This window comes from Bicyclus anynana, chromosome 20 (assembly GCF_947172395.1).
Source record: "Bicyclus anynana chromosome 20, ilBicAnyn1.1, whole genome shotgun sequence".
NCBI lineage: Eukaryota > Metazoa > Arthropoda > Insecta > Lepidoptera > Nymphalidae > Bicyclus > Bicyclus anynana.
Genome location: NC_069102.1, coordinates 8,789,903 through 8,811,399, shown reverse-complemented (window position 1 = coordinate 8,811,399; position 21,497 = coordinate 8,789,903). Strand labels below are relative to the sequence as shown.

Sequence of the window (21,497 nt, the reverse complement as noted above, 5' to 3'; positions counted from 1 at the left end):
ACCCACGTAACTAATAAGGAAAAAATAACATTATAATATTTGATACCTATACCGATCACTTTGAATTCTGACAGCTGATAATGATGATGATAATATCAGTAAGTATGTAAAATGCATGGTTATCAAGGCGACTAAATTACACGCGTCTGATAATTTGTTATCAGAGTCTAGGAACCAAGCCCTAAAGGCCTCAACATCTTCATTGCTCGCTCGCAGCCGCTCGCATGGCGTGTTGGGAGAGGGGTTGAGTGGTGGGGAGTGAAGGTTCCGTTACACTTTCCGATGGTTCATTAATGTCATCTTCATTAGAACCGTCTTCTTGTAAGTAAAACCGGACTTACACTATCTTGTTCCTTCTTGAATTTTAGCCGTTTTTGTATAATAAATTAATATAAATAACATTCACGATAGTTAAAATTCTAAAATTGGTATGCAGACTAAAAAGAGTCGGGGTAGGGTAGGGTAGAGCTTGGGTACGAATAGGACAGGATAGGGAAGAAGTGCACATAAGTAAAGCTTGACCAGGTCCGCTAGTTATAATATAAACAAAAATGAAAATTTTACCTGCAATAACAACATTGCCGGTCTCCTTAAGCTTGGTCTGGAAGTGGACTCGGTTGCCTTCGAGCCACATCTCAGTGGACAACGTCTGTCCGGGGAGCACCGGCTTGACGAAGCGAGCTTTCAATGCTTTGATGTTCGCAGGATTGTTGCCAGCGTACCTGTGAAATACAACCAATTGATACAGAAATACAGAACCAACTGCCACTGGTCCAGTGGTTAGCTCGTGTGGTTTTAGATCACAATGTCCTGGGTTTCAATTCCAAGTTGGTCTGAGACACAGAATTTTCCTTTTATTTCTTCAACGAAACTTTCTTGCTTATTGTTGCAATTTTCCTTACCAATAAAACCTTTGACGTATACTAGTTGACATATACGATATTGAGATTCCTTGTAAAAATGTCATCCGGTGCTTACTGGTGTTTATCACACAGTAGGTAAATGACATTTTGTCAATTGACTTGATGATTATTTTAAGGTTGATAATAAAGACCAAAATAGTGAAAACCAGGACCGTTTGTCAGTCAACAATTTTTTTTTTATCTTAATATATATAAATCTCGTGTCACAATGTTTGTCCTCAATTGACTCCTAAACCACTTAACCGTTTATAATAAAATTCGCACACCATGTGCAGTACGATCCAACTTGAGAGATAGGATAGTTTAAATCTCAAATTATAGTCGCAATTTTAATTTATTGCTAATTATTTGTCTCTATATATATAAAAGAAAGTCGTGTTAGTTACTCCACTTATAACTCAAGAACGGCTGAACCGATTTAGCTGAAAATTGGCAGGGAGGTAGTTTAGAGCCAGGAGAAGGATATAGGATACTTCTTTTTTGTAGTGGTAGGGTAAGGGTAGGGTAGGTTTATGGTATAGGGATAGGGTAGGGGTAGGGTAGTGGTAGGGTAGTTGTAGGGTAGGGGTAGAGTAGAGGTAGGGTAGGGATAGGGTAGGGGCAGGGGTAGGAGTAGGGTAGTGTAAGGTAGGGATAGCGAAGAAGTGCAAATAAATAAATTAATAAGTCAAAGCGAAGCTTGAGCGGGTCCGCTAGTAGTAAATAAAAAACAACTCACTTAGCAAGTACGTGTCTGACTGAAAATCCAAGCGACGCCAGCCCGTGCAGAATGGGCTTGGCGTGTCCGCCCGCCGACGCTACGTTCGGGTCGATGTGCAGAGGGTTCAGATCACCTGACAACCTGCAAATGTTCATTTATGAATAAAATATCAAAACTATAAAGATGTAAGTGAAAATTACAAAAAAATAGTTTGTGACCCCTGACCTGTACAGCGCAGCCTGATCTTCCGCAGTCTTCTGTTCGACCACAGCGTCCGGCGCGCGCTTGGGCGCGTTTTCCACGCTGACCGCCTGCGTGCTGTTCCTGGGCCCACCGAACCCGCCCTGACCGAGCACGAAGATGTGTTGCTGTGTGCGCAACACTAGCTCCCTGTTTTGGTAGATTTCACCTGAAGAGACATACATGAATGTATTTCTTAATCATTAAAGTGTTTTTCAGATAGCATGGGTACGGTGATAGTCTGTATGACGTTCATAATACATACTATTATCGTGAATCATAGTATCATTTTTTTACACATTTTGACAAGTGATTTATGTCAGTGTTAAAGAGCTGTGTGGCGTAATTTATTTATTTATTTGTAACTAACAGCGTTTAACAAAATATGTACAAAAAATATAAAATAAACAATAATAAGGCCACATACAGTTACAAAGAAAGTTACAATATAAAGTAGGTATAACAAGTGAAAATGAAAAATGATTTTTAAAAGAAATGATAGTGAATAAAAAAAATATTAATAAGTTAATCACATATAAGATAACAAATAAGATAATAGTTCAAAGGATTTTTTCATTTTATTGGGATCAATATACAACACACAATTATTACATAGGTAATTACAAAAATATCAATAATATACAAAACTATATCTGAGTGAGCAGTGATAGCCCAGTGGATATGACCTCTGCCTCCGATTCCGGAGGGTGTGGGTTCGAATCCTGTCCGGGGCATGCACCTCCAACTTTTCAGTTGTGTGCATTTTAAGAAATTAAATATCACGTGTCTCAATCGGTGAAGGAAAACATCGTGAGGAAACCTGCATACCAGAGAATTATCTTCATTCTCTGCGTGTGTGAAGTCTGCCAATCCGCATTGGGCCAGCGTGGTGGACTATTGGCCTAACCCCTCTCATTCTGAGCTCAGCAGTGAGCCGAATATGGGTTGATGACGAATACAAAACTAGTTCGTTAACCAGAGTCGTTAATCATAACAGAACTGTATGCCTAGTGGGAGTTTTCAATATTTTCACACTGTTACTATAACGTTGACGTTTACGCAAATTATGGAATTGAAACAGTTGTGCAGTAGTGCCACTAGATGGCGCTGTTTCAATTCCTTAGAAATTCGCGTTTACGTTACGTGACGGTAACAGTATCAAACTGCCACTAGGCCCTCTGATAATAGTTAGTTAATGAATAAACTCACTGTTGACAATGGCGACCGCGCTGGAGCCCTTGTCGAGCACGTCGACCACGTAGTTGCGTACGGTGAACTCGCCCTCGTTGCCGGGGAAGTCGCCCATGAACTCCAGGTATTGCTCGCCGTGGAGAATCTGACCACAGAATACAAACTAAGGCTTTAAACAACACTTTACGTGTATGGGGCATCGCAGAGGTTCCCAAACTTTGGCCACATTTATAAACATTGATTAAAAGGATTGGATGGTCCATTTCAGGTCCACTCTTGTCGTCATCAACCCATATTCGGCTCACTGCTGAGCTCGAGTCTCCTCTCAGAATGAGAGGGGTTAGGCCAATAGTCCACCATGCTGGCCCAATGCGGATTGGCAGACTTCACACACGCAGAGAATGAAGATAATTCTCTGGTATGCAGGTTTCCTCACGATGTTTTCCTTCACCGATTGAGACACGTGATATTTAATTTCTTAAAATGCACACAACTGAAAAGTTGGAGGTGCATGCCCCGAACCGGATTCGAACCCACACCCTCCGGAATCGGAGGCAGAGGTCATATCCACTGGGCTATCACTGCTACTCTCAGACCACTACCACTCTTGTACCCCGTATCATTAAAATGTAAAAAATACAAGGATTTTATTACAATCTAAATGAGTGAATAAGTCTAACTAAATAAAATGAAATAAATAAAATTAAAACCCAAGTTTTTGAGTTATATCAAGATGGCGCCCATAGAGCAACTATGACATGACAATTGACAGCAAACGTCAAATCGACTACTTCATTGAAAACGTCATCAATCCGCCATTATTACCCATAATAGAGTTGCATTTCTTGGGAGAGAATGAACATTATTTCGAAAGAATTAACGTTAATTCGTAGATTTGTATAATCAAAAATAGTTAAAAAAATATTTTCTTTTATTTCTGCCAGGGTACAATGACTGATCCTATGCTCCATACAATTTTGGACCATCTCCTTTAAGCATCAAACTAATTAAGTAAAGTGAACTTCAAACAGTTAGTAATTAGGTCCACTTTAGTTTGTAGTGGACTTAACCACTGTAGAGGGTGATATTTACGACACAGGTCGAATATGTACTTTTCATAATATATGTCGTGCTAATGCGCGCAGTTGGGCTTGCTTGTCCCGTCGAAGAAATTACTACCAAAGATTTTTTACTAATAGACATGTTACGTGACTACAAAATCACGGCAAAAAGTGATCCGAATTTAGCTACTCTACTGAACGTACACATGCACAATTGTGTGTTTATTTACATTTATATATTTATGTTTACACAGTTTTTACACTTCCTGAATGCACAAATCGACATTTTAGGCAATTATTTGTTTAAATAACTTTCGGTTTTTACTATGCGACTAAATGAAACTGAGACAATTAGCCACTTTTTTCGCCTCAGTTTCCACGCGTTAGTGACATATCTAATAGAATAAAATCTTTGATAACAACTATAAAAAAGAGCTCTTACATTGGTGAAGTCAGCAAACTTGCCCGGAGGCATGGCCTGGCCGATGACAGGTGACTCCAACACCATGCCGGCCAGGATGAAGAAGGTGGGCAATGCGGTGAACTCCTCGTGACTCTCGTACAGGAACTTGAGGTCTGAGGGATTCACTACCGAGGAACCCACTGAAAAAAACAAAAATATATGAAATAACTAGCGGAAATTAATGTTAACTTTTTTTACTTCACCACTTTAGGGGTTGAATTTTAAAAATTCTCGAAGTCACATTATATTTCATACTTTTTTCACGATTTATAAACAATTTTTTAAAACTGTAACTCTAAAAATGAAGAATTTTCCATACAAATTTTCAACCCCTATTTCACTTTTATTTTAGGGTCAAAATACCCTATGTTTTGCTCCAAGGTCCCATTTACCACCAAAATTCATCTTGATCGGTTCAGCCTTTTAGCCGTGAAAAAGTAACACACAGACAGACTTATTTTCGCATTTATAATGTTAGTATGGATAAAAGGTATTTTTCACTACTCTTGCTCAAAAATACTGTCATATTACCACTCCACAGCGGGGCTAAACAAGCATTTTACTCTCTAGGGGCTAAAGTAATTTTGTTTTTTAATTCTTGTCTGTTACGAGTACTAGCCAAGTACTAGCCTACTATAAAACGGAGGAGGTTTTATTCGAAAATAGAATCATTATAGGTAAGGCCCTGATTGTTTTGAAAAATAAATAAAAAACTTTAAATTGGAATGAAATGCAGCGTTCTTGTCTGTGGAACGCGTTAATTTTTTTTTTATTTAATTTTTATTGAGTTGCGAATAGAGCGAGATTTGAAGACATGGAACATCCTGTACGGTGTAATACCTTTGCCTTTTTCTCATGTGAAAGAAAAATAAAATTAAAAAGCGAGAATTTAAAAAAACAATTGGCGTGATTAATATACACTTGATTTTATTAAGAAATTCATTGTGACCGTAACTTATTTGTCAACATTAATTGTTATTGTTGTCTTCATCTAATGAGAATGGTGATCCTAATTTGGAGATGGATGAAATTTTCAATCTGTTACCATCAAAGTCGAAACGCATTTACTTATATAGGTAACCTACCTAGGTAAAGTGGAGAAAACAACAACGGATTCACTTACGAAAGGAGTTTTTAAAACTATTATCTCCCATATCACATACTCATTATTTAGGAAATTATGTTACCGAGTAAATGCATCTCCCTTAATATCCAAAATTGTAGACTTTGTAGGTACATTTAATTTTCAATTAAAATAAATCATTGAATATTGTGCTAAACTATTTTATTTTCTCGCAATCGTAGTGAAAAGCAGAGTGTAACACGTGGGGCTAAACCCATTATAAACTCGGTTTCTATTTAGGCGTAAAAATACCTCGTATATAATGGGTCTTTTTATCTCCTTGTATAACAATCTACTATTTTTTTCCTCTATTGTAAAATACCAATTTGGTACTTCATAAATTACGATCTAACCTACTTATGTAAATAATTAGTAATTTATCTTTAACCTAAACTTATAATATATTATAAATGAATTGCTGTTCGTTAGTCTCGCTAAAACTCGTGAACGGCAAAACGGATTTATCTTATCTTGGTCTTGAAATGTTCGTGGAGGCATAGGGAAGGTTTAAAAGGTGAGAAAAATTACAATAATTGCCGGGAAAACCATAAAAATAACCCTTTTCTATTTGCCATACAAACATTTAAGAGTCAATTATAGATCTTAGGGGTAGGGGTAGGGTAGGGGAAGGGAAGGGGTAGGGTAGGGATATGGAAGAATTGCACATACGTCAAAGCGAAGCTTGACGGGTTCGCTAGTATTTTATAAAAAAATCAATTTTATTTTTTTAATAACAATGAAGTTATTGTTCCTCTTACCGCCAAGAGCGTAACAGACGAGATCTTTGGAGTTATAGCTATACGTCTTCCAGTACGACTCGCGCACGCTGTCCAATTTGCTGCGGTCTTCGAATTCCTGAAAAACAATTATTTATTTCAATACTAGCGGACGCCCGTGATTCTAATGATTTTAAACTTATTTCGTGGTTGTTCATTATAAATGCTATTTAAACGGGTACATACCACGATAAAACGACGAGATTTTTAATGTCGATATTTCGTCCCAGTTGCATGGATCGTGGTCACGACGGAACTGAAGTTGCGAGATGAGAAGTGAAGTCAGCTGTTAGGGGCAGAATCGATCTACCCTCTTTCTCGTTCTTTTTCTTTTTTCTTCAACAACCTCGCGTTTATGGCTGTTTAGGCAAACCACACTCACGACATCGCTTTTGTTATTATGCGTATCGCGGCGCCCTCTTGGTTTGCACAATTCTACCACCGGGTTCCACTCGCTGGCTAGTTTGAAACCATCTTCCCGATTGAAATTATTATATTTTCGAATTTCAATGGCTTCTCAAACAAACAGCCAAAAACGCGAGGTTGTTGAAAAAAGAAAAAGAACGAGAAAGAGGGTAGATCGATTCTGCCCCTAACAGCTGACTTCACTTCTCATCTCGCAACTACAGTTCCGTCGTGACCACGATCCATGCAACTGGGTCGAAATATCGACATTAAAAATTTCGTCGTTTTATCGTGGTATGTACCCGTTTAAATAGCGCCCGTGATTCTATTTTCCACAAATCTGTAGGCTATGTCCAGCATCGATCGTAGATCGTTAGATGGGCCCCGAAGCGTCGCGGAATTGTCATTGGTATCGCAAATACTTACGAAAGAAAAGTAACAACTTTCTCATTATTCGTGTTGCGGCTTGTGTTTTTACACTTCCAAAATGATCACGAATGCATAATTATGGGACTAATAAGAAAAAAATAGTAAAACATTTTTTAAAGTTGCATGCACTTGTTGCATACTAAGTTAAGATGTGCTTGCACGTCTTTGAGTAATTTAATATGGAGGGGCCATCTAACGATTTATATCGATGATGTCCAGGGTATCCAGAGTATTATCTTCATGCCAAATTTCGACCAAATCGGTTCAGTAGTTGCGGCGAAAAAAGTATCGAACATACACACACACACTTTCGCCTTTATAATTGTAGTGTGTAACCAATAAAAACTACATAATTTATTTTTACTCAAAAATCTACGAAAGCCTCATAAAATCCATGTTTTCTTTTAGTGTCCTTAAAATAACAAATATACAGATCATTGATAACTATATTTCTACTGCCAACAGGTAAGGCGTGAAAGCGAAACAAACATGCAAACATTCGCGTTTATAATATTAAATTACTTACACGAATAACAAAGCTCAAAAAAACATATTTTAGTTGATATATTTATTGATCCAGTGCTAAGCCTATGTGGCTACATAATAATTAATAACATGAATTCAAGAGGTCCTAGATTGGAATTCTAGGTTGGGCTCTGAATATCGGTTTTTTTGTTTTTTTTTTTCCAATTCAAAAAGAGATGGGAAGCATCCCTTAACATTTTATATTAAAGACACCACCTTAAGCCCACCAACACGCATTTTTGCAGCGTAGCGGGTCTATAGAACAGGCTGATGACGCTGACAATTACCTGTAAGCTGGAGACTAAATCGATGGTGACATCTGCCATCTTGTCAAAGTGCTTAGCTTTCTCCATGTTCACTGCTTCAGCCCATTTCTCCTTCACCGATTCGATGGTCACTGGGTCTGTGTGCTTCTTTCTGTAGAGACACACAGTAACACATTGTTATTTATTACACACTCACACATCATGTGTATAATCGATTAATGAATGCAAGACGCAACCATATACTGCAGGACGACGCGAAATTACGAATAATTATTAAATAAAATCTATTTCCATGTGAAATTGCTTTAGAAGCCAAAGGAGGAAACTGAGCCTAAACATACACACTTACACACAAACTTTCGCCTTAATAATATTAGTGTGTGTGTTAATCTTTCGCTTCACTGTTGGATCAAGAGTCGGATACAAAAGGCAGTGATTCTTGAGAAGGCGCGTATTGTAAGGAGGTTTCTCACTCTGGAGCCCTGACCACCGGTTGCTTGGGCACTCAAATGTCCCGCAGCGGGAGGGTTGAATATTTTTTTTATAAGTTTTTAAGTGTTTTGTATATTTAATATATAACATAATTAATTTTTTTTTAAAAAAAAGGAGAAATAAATAAATGACAGAAGTAATTAGTGTGATTTATATCAAATTAAGTAAGTACATTAAAAAATATATTGCGAGTAGTTTACCTAAAAATCCCCCGGCCAAACTATTAATGGTTAATATGGTTAACGTAAAACACTTTTCATCCATTATACAGATGGGTGAAGGTCGTTTCTAATTCGGATCTTTTACTATAACAATAGTCTCTGGTTAGCTACGTATTTTATGTATGGCGGTCCAGGCATTATTTCTTAATGTAGACTATAAAGTGACCATGGTGATTTACCTCAAGGGTGCTCCACTTGATCTGACGAGATGAGCTTTGCTAGCGAAGCCCAGAGTAGAATCGATGATCACCCCGGTGTCAGGGAAGGATTCGTGCACCATGTAAGCCTGGTGATGGAAAACAAAGTTTAGTTAAGTCGTTAAGTTTATCGTTGTGCAATGGATGTAAATGTCAAACCGACCATGATCGACAGGATTGTAAAGAATCCCGTCTGTTGAATCAGTTGACGTGGTTCTTAGTTGTATTTAGAATCCTGTTGACGTGATTCTCACATGTATTTAAGAATTATGTTGGTGGGATTCATGTGAATAAGAATCCTTACCTTGAACTTTTTAACCTACAAGATAGCAAGTTTTGTAAAGGTTACCCAGAATGTAAAAAAAAGAAAGTCTAAATCGTTTATTTCAGACTTACTTTACAAGCACTTATAAACTCTCATTAAAGTTGTAGTTTTCCATATATCGACAATAAAAACAACATCTTCGTTTTATCGTGGTTGGTATCGATTTCGATGCTATTTCATCTGCGTGGATTGAGATTTCTTATAGCATTTTTCCTTACTTTATTGACCAACTTCCGAAGAACCTTAACCTAATATAATATCGTCAATAATACAGGGCCTGTAGCCATTTGATATATCAATTCTCTTTGTACAGACGCTAACGGTTCGAAAATTAAATAAAAATTGTAAGGGAATGACATTCACCATCGATAGTTGGTCACGTGAAAGGTGTTATGATATATAAGTCATCAATCCCATACATTTTGTTACTTTTCGAAGCTTCAGCGTCTGTAGATAGAGAATCGACGTGCCACATGGCAAAGGCCCCTGATTAAATACGTTGTCAGACTTTCCCTAATCTATATGTGATTTCCGCATGAAAATCCGTTCAGTAGATTCAAAGATGTGCGTGAACATTCACTCGATTTCTATGCTCTTATAGTCTTATAGTAATAGTAGATAGAAGATAGACTGTGTATCTTCTAAATAACAAGCCTAGGGGTAAACTAAATGACACATACGAGTGAAAGAAAGAAAAGATCTTTATTTTTAAGTAATGCCACATATCACATTAAATCTAAATTATAACATATTATGGCTTAACTGTCCACTCAAACAGTGGAGCACTAAAGAATGCCCTGTACTATGTGGCACAACCTAGAAAAAGGCCCCAACTCAGCATTTTGCCGCATACTTTCAATAAAAAAAGTATGCAGCACTGATTCTCAGTTAGGGAGGAGTTAGTTAGTGTGTTCTATTATAAACATTCATACACCTTTACGAAACAATAGGATTGTTGTTATATAATTTACGTAACAATAACTCATTACGCTAGTCATCGTGAGTAATGTAATACAAATACCTACTCGTATAATAATAATTAGTAAATTGATATTGATTGAACTCCCATAGTCACTGCATAACAACTGTATCTTATCAAAATCATTTACCAGATAAATGTAATTTGATATCTAGTTCCTGCTTCACCTTTATTATGTTTTTTTTTTACAATAATAATAATGGTCCGAGCCGTGATAGCCCAGTGGATATGACCTCTGCCTCCTATTCCGAAGAGTATAAGTTCGAATCCGGTGTGCACCTCCAACTTTTCAGTTGTGTTCATTTTAAGAATTTAAATATCACGTGTCTCAAACAGTGAAGGAAACCTGCACACCAGAGAATTTTTTTAATTCTCTGCGTGTGTGAAGTCTTCCAATCCGCATTGGGCCAGCGTGGTAGACTATTAGCCTAATCCCTCTCATTCTGAGAGGAGACTCGAGCTCAGCAGTGAGCCGAATATGGGTTGATAATGATAAATAATGCGAACAGCTAGGTGATCGGCCGCGCGGTCGTTTGCCCTCGACCTTCCCACAACTATCAGTTTATTCAAGTTATCGGGGAAGGCAACGCAATATGACCATATTTATAGCACTATACTGGCCCTAGTCGTTTGCCATCGAACTGTTTTTTATTCTTTACAAGTTAGCCCTTGACCACATTCTTACTGATCACAGCCGAAGCCTCCCAGACCACCAGCCAGACCTGGACCAATTAAGAAAACCTCAACCGGCCCAGCCGGGGATCGAACCAAGGACCTCCGTCTTGTACATCCGTGCATACCATTGCGCCACGGAGGCCGTCGAATAGACCCTTTCGTTGGTATGGGACTAAAAAAAACTATTTTGTCTTTCTTCGATTCGATGTATGTTATTAAGTCTTAAAGTCAGCCATAGACGGTCAATATTCTCACGTTTCTGCAGCGCAAACGGCAGCGAAGACGTTTCATAAGTCGAGCCGTCATGCACGCAGCGACCAATACACGATTAGTTACAGTCGTGGGTGCTGCTGGAACGTGAGAATAATTGATCGGCAATGACGTGCATAATGATTTGAAACGTAAACTCTAAGCATGGCATCAATATTGTTATCGTAATACTCTAGGACTTATCAAAATTATTATTTGCGTTGCATGTTTTGACACACTGGTATGGTTACTTTAAATTACTTTTTAATATAGCAACGGATAACGTTATCATGATTACGACTATGTTATATAACGATAAAAATAACTTGATAAAGTAGCTACACGCGAAATTTATCTAAGATGTGAATATTTGTTCTAGAAATTTACGTAATGGCAGATTATTCAATAAATAATACTCCAGAAGTCAGGGAAAACTTCTTTGAAATATCAAAAAAAGGGTTTATAACACATTTGCTCGTAAAGTACCTCTTATTTCACCAATTTCAATATCATAATGCATCTCATTACGCACATGTGTTGTAATGTAATTTAGAATCCTTTATCACCCGTCTAAAAACTAACGGCACTTTTTAAAATCTTAACAAAGAGTTTTTATGTCAGAAAAGTGCTCAACATTTTATTAACGAAATTAATTTTGTGAGATAAAATATAATAAATAAACATTTAATTATTTCATTTTAATAATTTTGACAGTAAATGACTGTAACATGAACACAAAAATTATAATTTACTTTATTAGTAATACTGGCTGTTTTGGTGAATTTGCCTAAAAAACGCACACACTTCGCTATCTGTGCAAAAATGACAAGCGTATCAAAATGTTATCATATGGAAAACAGGCAAGGATGCAAATTTATTTTCAGAAAGTGTGTTCAAAGTGTGTTTCCTCGCAAATGTGTTATAAAGCGTCGTATGACATACATGCGCTTTGATAATTACAGCCTCTGCTTCCTTACTATAGCAAATTGCAATATCGCCTCGGCTGTAATTTTCAACTTACCACACTTATATCATAACTAGCTGAGGCCGCGCGGTTTCACCCGCGTGGTTCCCGTTCCCGTAGGAGTATGGGGATGATATATAGCCTTCCTAGATAAGTGGGCTATCTAACACTGAAAGAATTTTTCAAATCGGACCAGTAGTTCCTGAGATTAGCGCGTTCAATCAATCAAACAAACAAACAAACAAACTCTTCAGCTTTATAATATTAGTATAAATATCAATTATGTTAAATACTGTTAGATGTGTTACTAGTTCATGAAAAATGTGGCGCTCAAAAGAGGAAATTTCCACATCTCAATGTCAAGGTCAACAAAGAACGTTATTTAAACAAATAATACCTAAATATCGTCTACAATGTCGAGTTGTGTTCAGGAAGTGTAAAAACTTTATATACATAAATAAATTATGGAATTAAAGACAAAATTGTGCATGTGTGCGCTCAGTTTTGTAGCCTATTATTCGGATCACTTTTTGCGGTGATTTTATAGGGACGTAACTGATCTATAGTATAAAATAAAATTATCATTGCATAATATACTATTAGAGCCGTGATAGCCCAATGGATATGATCTCTGCCTCCGATTCCGGAGTGTGTGGGTTCGAATCCTGTCCGGGGCATGCACCTCCAACTTTTCAGTTGTGTGCATTTTAAGAAATTAAATATCACGTGTCTCAATCGGTGAAGAAAAACATCGTGAGGAAACCTGCATACCAGAGAATTATCTTAATTCTCTGCGTGTGTGAAGTCTGCCAATTCGCATTGAGCCAGCGTGGTGGACTATTGGCCTTACCCCTCTCATTCTGAGAGGAGACTTGAGCTCAGCAGTGAGCCGCATATGGGTTGATGACGACCGAATATACTATTATCGGACAAAGGGAAAGGATCGCAGAATTGTACTTCGCTGGGGACAACATGACAGAATATAATATATCTTTTGACAGATCAGAATAACATTTTAGTTAACTCGTCATAATAACAAAAACGCAAAGATTATGAGAATAACATAAACTTTGATAATAAACATAATATGTAAACAAGTTTTATCATATTAAGTAGGTATACAAATTTTATAATAGTGTATGTTACAAACTACTAAATCATGTCAATTAAGATAAAATACCTATTACATTTTATCAAGTAATTACATGAAGATACAGTCAAATAGGTTTAAAGGATTATTTCGAAATTTATCATTATAAGCTTATTATAATGATTCCGTTAACTATTTGGACTTTGTTTTAAAAGTATCAGCCTTTAGCAACGTTTTAGCAAGCACTAAAACCACGAGTCTCCTCTCAGAATGAAAGGGGTTAGGTCTTTATCCACCCCGCTGGTTCAAAGCGGATTGAGAATTAAGCAAATTCTCTATTTTTTAGCTTTGACAGGTTTCCTTACGATGTTTTCCTTCACCGTTTGAGACACGTGATATTTAATTTCTTAAAATGCACACAACTGAATAGTCGGAGGTGCATGCCCCGGACCGGATTCGAACCCACACCCTCCGGAATCGGAGGCAGAGGTCATATTCACTGGGCTATCACGGCTCTCAACCTATAATTTCTATATAATAAACTTAAAATTTCTTCAAAGTAAACTGAATTTTAAACAGTAGCGATTAGGTCCACTTTACTTTAAACAAAATTGAGGTTTAGTTTTCAATCCATGTTTTTGAATATCTATACTAATATAATAAAGCTGAAGAGTTTGTTTGTTTGTTTGATTGAACGCGCTAATCTCTGGAACTACTGGTCCGATTTGCAAAATTCTTTCAGTGTTAGATAGCCCATTTATCGAGGAAGGCTATAGGCTATTATATTATCCCTGTTTTCCTACGGGAACGGGAACCACGCGGGTGAAACCGCCCGGCGTCAGCTAGTACTGTTATAAAAACATTGTTGATTATAAAAACAGAGTTATCACTATCGTATACTGTTGAGTTTCTTGCCGGCGCTTCTCAGCAGAACTTGCGTTTTGAACCGGTGGTAGAGTCTTTACAAATAATCAACCTTGACGTATCAATCAATCAATCAATCAATCAATTTATTTATTTGCAGATACATGCATTATTTATACAGGTGGTCGGTAGATGTAGATGGTAAATGTATCTTGCCAATTAGGCATGCAAATTATTTATTAAGTATTTAATGATTCAAATGACAATTTCACCATTTAAAATTTACATCTTTACAATTAAAATATGTATCAAAAGTGCTTGTTAACTAAGCCTTAAGCCTCTTAAAATAAATAAATTTTGAATGGTACAAAGATAATAATTTTTTCCTCCGTGGCGCAGTGGTATGCGCGGTGGATTTACAAGACGGGTCCTGGGTTCGATCGCCGGCTGGACTGATTAAGGTTTTCTTAATTGGTACCTACCGGCAAAACCTTTCTGCCAAGCGCTTCGGTACGATGCCGTGTAGAAACCGAAACTAACAAGCTCGCTACCATCGATTACATAATCACTTACCAATAGGTGACATTGTAGTGAAGGGCTAACTTGTAAAAAAAAAATATATAACAACTAACGGACGCCCGCGACTTCGTCCGCGTGGAATTTAGTCTTTCACAAATCCCTCGGGAACCATGGATTTTTAAGGGATAAAAAGTAGCCTATGTGTTAATCCATGCTATAATATATCTAAATACCAAATTTCAGCTAATTCGGTCGAGTAGTCGAGGCGTGAAAGAGTAACAAACATTCATATCATTAAAATCATCAGTTTTCGCAAATATCGGAATACCATGGATTTTTCGGGCTAAATTGTCCATGTGTTAATACAGAGTAAAATCCATTTCCAATCAAAATTTTAGCCAAATCGCTTCAGTAGTAGCGGCGTTAAAGAGTAACAAACATCCAAACATCCAAACATCCATACAAACTTTCGCGTTTATAATATTAGTAGGATGGAGTATTAAACTTACAACAACAGGTGCAATGAGCTCAGGTTTCATAGCCTGGAACATCTCCGGTGGCAGGATGTCCTCGGTGAGTCGAGACGCCGCCGTGGGCACTATGGTGTTCACTTTGATGTCGTACTTCGCCCCTTCGATGGCCAGCGTGTTGGCCAGACCGACCAGACCCATCTTCGCGGCACTGGGAAGGAACGATTTCATAAATTCATGCCCCAATGGTTCAGTGGTAAAGCTGTCGAATTCATTACCAAAAGTCTTTTCCGACATAAGAGGGGAATGGGCATATTGGTCATATTTCAAACTAGACCGCGACTTCGTCCGCTCTTAGACCTCTTTAGTCCGGCCCTGTCGCAAAATCCGTTCTTAGTGAATATCTACTAACTGTAAACTACCTCCCTACCAAATTTCAGCTTTGTATATCAAGAGGTTTTCGAGATTTCGTGATGAATGACCTTTCGCATGTATAAAGTAAGATTATATTGTGATTTTCATAATAGGGATGATGACTAGGTTTGAATATATTGATTTTTATGATACATTCGGGTAAATAATCCTAACTAAAAAGCAAATATTGTCTGGATATTTGCAATATAAATAAGATTATAAAATTTCAAAATCTATTAAAAATATTTTATCGTATTAAGATGAAAATTCATATAGTTTTAGCTTTCTTACACTAAATGTGACATTTTTCAATTTGAACTATAAACATAAACGCACAAATAACAAAGATATTAGTAATTTTGTTTGAACACCCATACTAATCTAACGATCATTAAGACCTGCGACGTCATTAAATCGTACCATTTTGTATGCGCCGCAAATCTGACCCTTTAAATCCCTGTAGCTCCGAAAATAATGACCGCAGATACCCTGTTACTTTTACTAAATTGCTTTACTATTAGCATACTCCTAATTTATATACAACTAGCTGACGCCCGCGACTTCGTCCGCGTGAAACTCGATGTAAACTTTCAACTACCCCTACCCTACCCCTATCCTACCCTACATTGAAATTTTTGCTGAATTTTCTTTGCTATAAACCTCACGGAGCCCGAGACCCTACCAACGAATGCAAAACCGTGGAAATCGGTTCGTGCGTTCTGGAGTTATAGCGTCAGGAAGGAAAACCCGTCTTATTTTTATATAGTAGATTTAAAATTATAATAATAATATATTTATAAGAATTAGTACTACTAAGCCGTAGTAAAATACGTGAATATCAAAATTCCACTGACCTGTAGTTTGCCTGTCCGAAGTTTCCAATGAGACCAGCATTGCTGGAGGTCATGATGACGCGCCCATACTTCTGCTTCTTGAAGGTCTCCCACGCCGCCTGTGTAGTCTTGAACGCACCCTTCAGGTGGACCGCGTGGATCAGGTCCCAGTCCTAAAGAAATACATTTATTTATTTATTAAGTTTGCTAGCGACTTTTACATATTTTTACACATACAAAAAAAAACAACTTATGAACTAACGTGCTTAGCGTATGCAAAATCGTATTAAAGCAACAAAACAAAATACTTATATTTTACAACTTAATTATAAATCTAATGTACCCTAAATAAAAACAAAAAAAAAAAATTAAATATGTATTTCTTTATCTAAAACTATATAATCAATAATTAATAGAAAAAAAAATTAATATCACATCATTCATTCATTTTCATCATTAACAACCCATTTCGGCTGACTGTTGAGCACGAGTCTCCTCTCAGAATGAGAGGGATTTTAGTATTTTTCAGATAGCATGGGTACGGTGACCTGAAATACGGGTGAGCGAAATAATACTTGTACCTATTTTATACTAGCGATGCCCGCGACGTCGTCCGCCTTTAGACCTCTTTAATCCGGCCGTATCGCAAAATCTGTTCCTATTGGATACCTACTAACTATATTATTATATACTTATACTTATACTACCTCCTTGCCAAATTTCAGTTTTGAACATCAAGCGGTTTTCGAGATTAAGTGATGAATGACTTTTCGCATTTATATTAAGACTAGCTGACGCCGCGCGGTTTCACTCGCGTGGTTCACGTTCCCGTAGGAATACGGGGATAATATATAGCCATAGCCTTTCTCGATAAATGGGCTATAAAATCAGACCAGTAGTTCCTGAGATTAGCGCGTTCAATCAAACAAACAAACAAGCTCTTCAGCTTTATAATATTAGTATAGAAGTATAGATTATTTTCCATCTTACGAAAGAAGATAATATCAGCGTGTTAAATAAATCTGTGTGAAAAAACTAACCAAACAAGGTAACTCTCATGCTAAAGTCCACGTGCGTACCTACTTATTTATAAATATTTCAAACATTGTAAGTAAATACTCAAGGTTAGATGTTACATTTAACCAGATATAAAATTGCAAATATTTATGGGGTTAATAAAGATACTTAAAAAGTGGGTTGTTCTTCTAATACATTGTTGCTTGTTATAAGCTTATTACATCGCTAGCGTCTTACATCGCGTCTGCTGTAGTAAATATAGTTGGAAACAATATAAGACATGCATATGTACCTGTTCGGACATTTTTTGGAAGCTCTTATCACGCAGAATGCCGGCATTGTTGATAAGGATATCAATACGGCCGAAGTTATCAAGTGCTGTCTTTATTAGTTTCTCGCCCTCTACTACCGAGTTGTAGTCTGCGACCGCCACTCCACCTAAAACAACATTATCTATGTATAAACTATCCCCTATATGTGTAAAAACAGGCCCTCTCGATCCACTGTTAGATACGGGGCTCTGTATCAAAATTAGTTATGAAGGGCAAACATTTCTCACAAAAGAAACAAATGCCCATCTATATATATAAAAATGAATTGCTGTTCGTTAGTCTCCTAAAAATCGAGAACGGCTTAACGGATTTATCTTATCTTGGTCTTGAAATGTTCGTGGAGGTATAGGGAAGGTTTAAAAGTTGAGAAAAAATCAAATTATTTCCGGGAAAACCCTAAAAAGTGCCCTTTTCTATTTCCCATACGAACGTTTAAGAGTCAAGAGGTAGGGGTAGGGTAGGGGTAGGGGTAGGGGTAGGGGTAGGGTAGGGGTAGGGTAAGGGTAGAGGTATAGAAGGGTAGAGTAGAGATAGAGAATAAGTGCACTTATGTCAAAACGAAGCTTACATAGGTTGGTTGGTTTACATAGGATGTTGAACTGTGTGTGTGGCGGCACATGAACTGGATCCTAACTGAAAATCAGTGCTGCATACTTTTTTTTGGATAGGAAGTACATAGCAAAATGCTGAGTTAGGGCCTTTTCTAGGATATGCCACATATTGCAGGGCGTTCATCTTTTATTGCTGTAGCTATAAGCTATATATTTAGAATTTAATATTGTAATGTGTGGCACTGCCTAAAAATAAAGATATTTCTTTCTTTCTTTCTTTCTTACTTAGGCTATGTAGAATGTTTCTAACTTTTGCGCCCACCAAGGAAAAAAAGAAATTCCTTTTTTTTTGTCTATCCGGGAGGGCATCATTGATACAGCTGATACGGTGGTAGTAACGCCCCTGCTCTCGATTCTCTTCCTACAAACATTAACGCTTCGATAAAATGTATAGAAATGATAGATCCAATCGATAACTTGATCACGTGTGTCAATAACAAATGTCATTCCCACGAATACCTTGAAACTGTGAGGAAATCAGTAATAACTGCAAAAAGCATAAAGAAAGGCTAACGCGACATCCCAATAGCCTCGCTAGCTCATTGGTGGAAGCGCCGCAAATCAAACGCCTGAAGCAAGCTGACGTGCTTGATAACTAGGTGACGGCAGAGCTATGGCTCTCCTGTCAGAAACCGCCCTAAACTCTCACAACTCACCTGCTTAAAGTCAAACGACTGATTGCAGATCTAAAGAGAAAAAAAAAATTCCCATACATTTTTTAATTTCTGAAGCGCTTGCGATTGTAGAAAGAGAATCAATGTGCCAAATGACTACAGGCCCTGATATCATCATCATTATAAGGATATGGAGCTTAGACCAACTATGTTTAAAAAATGTGGGGTATTAACCTTAATAATGTGGGTATGAGTTTGAATCCTGTCCGGAGCATGTAGCTCCAACTTTTCAGTTGAGTGCATTTTAAGAAATTAAATATCAGGTGTCTCAAACAATGAAGGAAAAACATTGTGAGGAAACCTGCATACCAGAGGATTTTCTTAATTATGTGCATGTGAGAAGTCTGCCAATCCACATTGGTGGTGGACTATTGGCCTAACCTTTCTCATTCTGAGAGGAAATTCAAGCTCAGCAGTGAGCCGAATATATATGGGTTGATAATGAAAAGGTGACATTGACAGGTGTCTGAAATGCAATCTCTGAGAGGCTGTACTTTAGTATGTTATTTAAACTATAATATTTGACTACTTACTACTTTAATTGTTTTATGTAAAAACTGTAACAGACATTTGTGGTACCAAATATACAGTATATAAATTCTATATAAAATATAATATTACAATTAAAAGACTAAATTAAATATAAGAATTAGTTACATATAGGTAAAAATAATGTTAATTGTTACGGTAAAACCTATTGCTCAATACGGACTTAAGAAACCATGGAAAATATGATGCTGTTATTTCCTAATACAGATTTTCCTTTAAATCACACCTTATTATCCTGTAACCACTATTGCATGTTTTGTATCCGATTAACATTTGAGATTCAAAACAGGAAATTAAACTATTAAAAGTGAACGATTTACAGTCATGACCAGTGGTGGATTTACTGGAGCCTAGGGCGGCAGATTTTAGGGGGCGGCAAATAAACTTTTCCTTCTACAGAAATAAAGAAAATGTAATGATAATTTTAATATTTTAAATATATATATATTCCTGTACATCCTGTACAGTCTTACTACAATATTAAAAATTGCAATTTTATTGACACAATTGAAGGTAATTGTATTGATTGTGAACTAGGATACCTAACGGATTTCAGAGTGCAGGGCTGCAAAAATTCAATAGCCAAAATTCAAAATTCAGTGGCAAATTTATAAATCTGCCACTGGTAATGACTTGTATCTGCATGAAAATTAAATTTTCTACAAATCCCATAAAAATGGTTGAATCCTACTAGAAAGGCAGAATCCCATACTGTGGATTTTTCTAAGAGAAATTATTCCCACTAAAATTAGTTCAGCGGTGCCAGAGATTAGCCTGGACAAGCAGTATTTGTGTGTTAGTATCACATAAATAACTATAATCACTTGGGAAAATACAGTGGTTTTGAAATCACACTTTTTATATGTATTAATATTATATATAACTATAATAATAATAGCTAGTGCACAGCAAAACTAACCATTGTTTGTGTTGCAATATGGTTATGCTTAATTTCAATATGCATTTTTTAGAATAATAAATAAATAAAAAATATCATTATATTGTGAAAGTAATCCCTTACTTAACAAAATTTACCCCTTAGGGGTAGTTACAGAGGGACAAAATACCATATAATTAATGCTAATGAATTCACAGCTAGATTTTATTTAATAGTTAAATCAGAGTTTCATAAACTTCATTTAGATCAGTATAATATGCTGCTATTACAAACAAAAAAAATTAAACAAAATGTAAAATAAAATTGCTTGGTCATGATTTTAAAACTAAAAATGAAGTTACTTATTAAAAAAGAAACATGGTAATTGATTATGCATTTCATTTGCACCAACACTAATAAATAAAATGTAAAGATGATCAGAAATACTTAACAATACAAGATTAGCATTGAATTAATATTCCAAGTATTCACCTTTGTCCTTAATTTCCTTGACAACAGCATCAGCAAAGTTGGACTTTCCAAGGCCATCTCTAGCACCTCCGAGATCATTCACTACGACTTTGGCTCCCCTGGACGCGAGGAGCAGCGCATATTCCTTGCCCAGGCCACCACCGGCGCCAGTTACCACCGCTACACGCCCGTCGAAACGAAGTTGATCCATCCTGCGCGGCGTCTAAACACAAAGTGTTCGTGAAACGTAATTCCTCGATACTCGCTTGTGTCCGATGTCGCAAAGTACTACTGCTATCTCAATCCTCAGTGTGTTGAACTTTACTCACCGACACAAATAATTATTATCACAAACGGCTGAAGAAATGATAACGAAGTCAAAGGACCAAAATATATGACAATTGACCTATGAGTTAAAAACAACTTTACAAATAATTATTAAATAATACGTAAATTATTGTCGTAAATTAATTTTTCTCAAAAAAAGTTTATTATTTTTTCTGGTTCAAACTATCACAGATGACAAAACAAAATAGTTCCGTCACAAATCATGAAATCACATTTATCTGTGG

At 36.7% G+C, this 21,497-nt stretch overlaps 1 protein-coding gene across 1 annotated transcript in view; it reads right to left on the bottom strand.

Annotated features, from left to right (window-relative positions):
• LOC112057966 (peroxisomal multifunctional enzyme type 2) overlaps positions 1 to 21,441 on the bottom strand; it is a 27,230-nt gene extending 5,789 nt beyond the window's left edge. Inside the window, exons 1-13 of the mRNA XM_024098581.2 lie at positions 21,255 to 21,441; positions 20,947 to 21,148; positions 17,704 to 17,849; positions 16,416 to 16,567; positions 15,187 to 15,358; positions 8,995 to 9,101; positions 8,124 to 8,253; positions 6,460 to 6,556; positions 4,558 to 4,718; positions 3,073 to 3,199; positions 1,849 to 2,032; positions 1,642 to 1,764; positions 565 to 722 (exon numbers count right to left, since the gene is read on the bottom strand). Of these exons, the coding sequence (XP_023954349.1) occupies positions 565 to 722; positions 1,642 to 1,764; positions 1,849 to 2,032; positions 3,073 to 3,199; positions 4,558 to 4,718; positions 6,460 to 6,556; positions 8,124 to 8,253; positions 8,995 to 9,101; positions 15,187 to 15,358; positions 16,416 to 16,567; positions 17,704 to 17,849; positions 20,947 to 21,136 (1,747 nt within the window). The 5' untranslated portion in view covers positions 21,137 to 21,148; positions 21,255 to 21,441. The remainder of the gene's footprint in view (positions 1 to 564; positions 723 to 1,641; positions 1,765 to 1,848; positions 2,033 to 3,072; positions 3,200 to 4,557; positions 4,719 to 6,459; positions 6,557 to 8,123; positions 8,254 to 8,994; positions 9,102 to 15,186; positions 15,359 to 16,415; positions 16,568 to 17,703; positions 17,850 to 20,946; positions 21,149 to 21,254) is intronic.
• Positions 21,442 to 21,497: the final 56 nt, after the last annotated feature.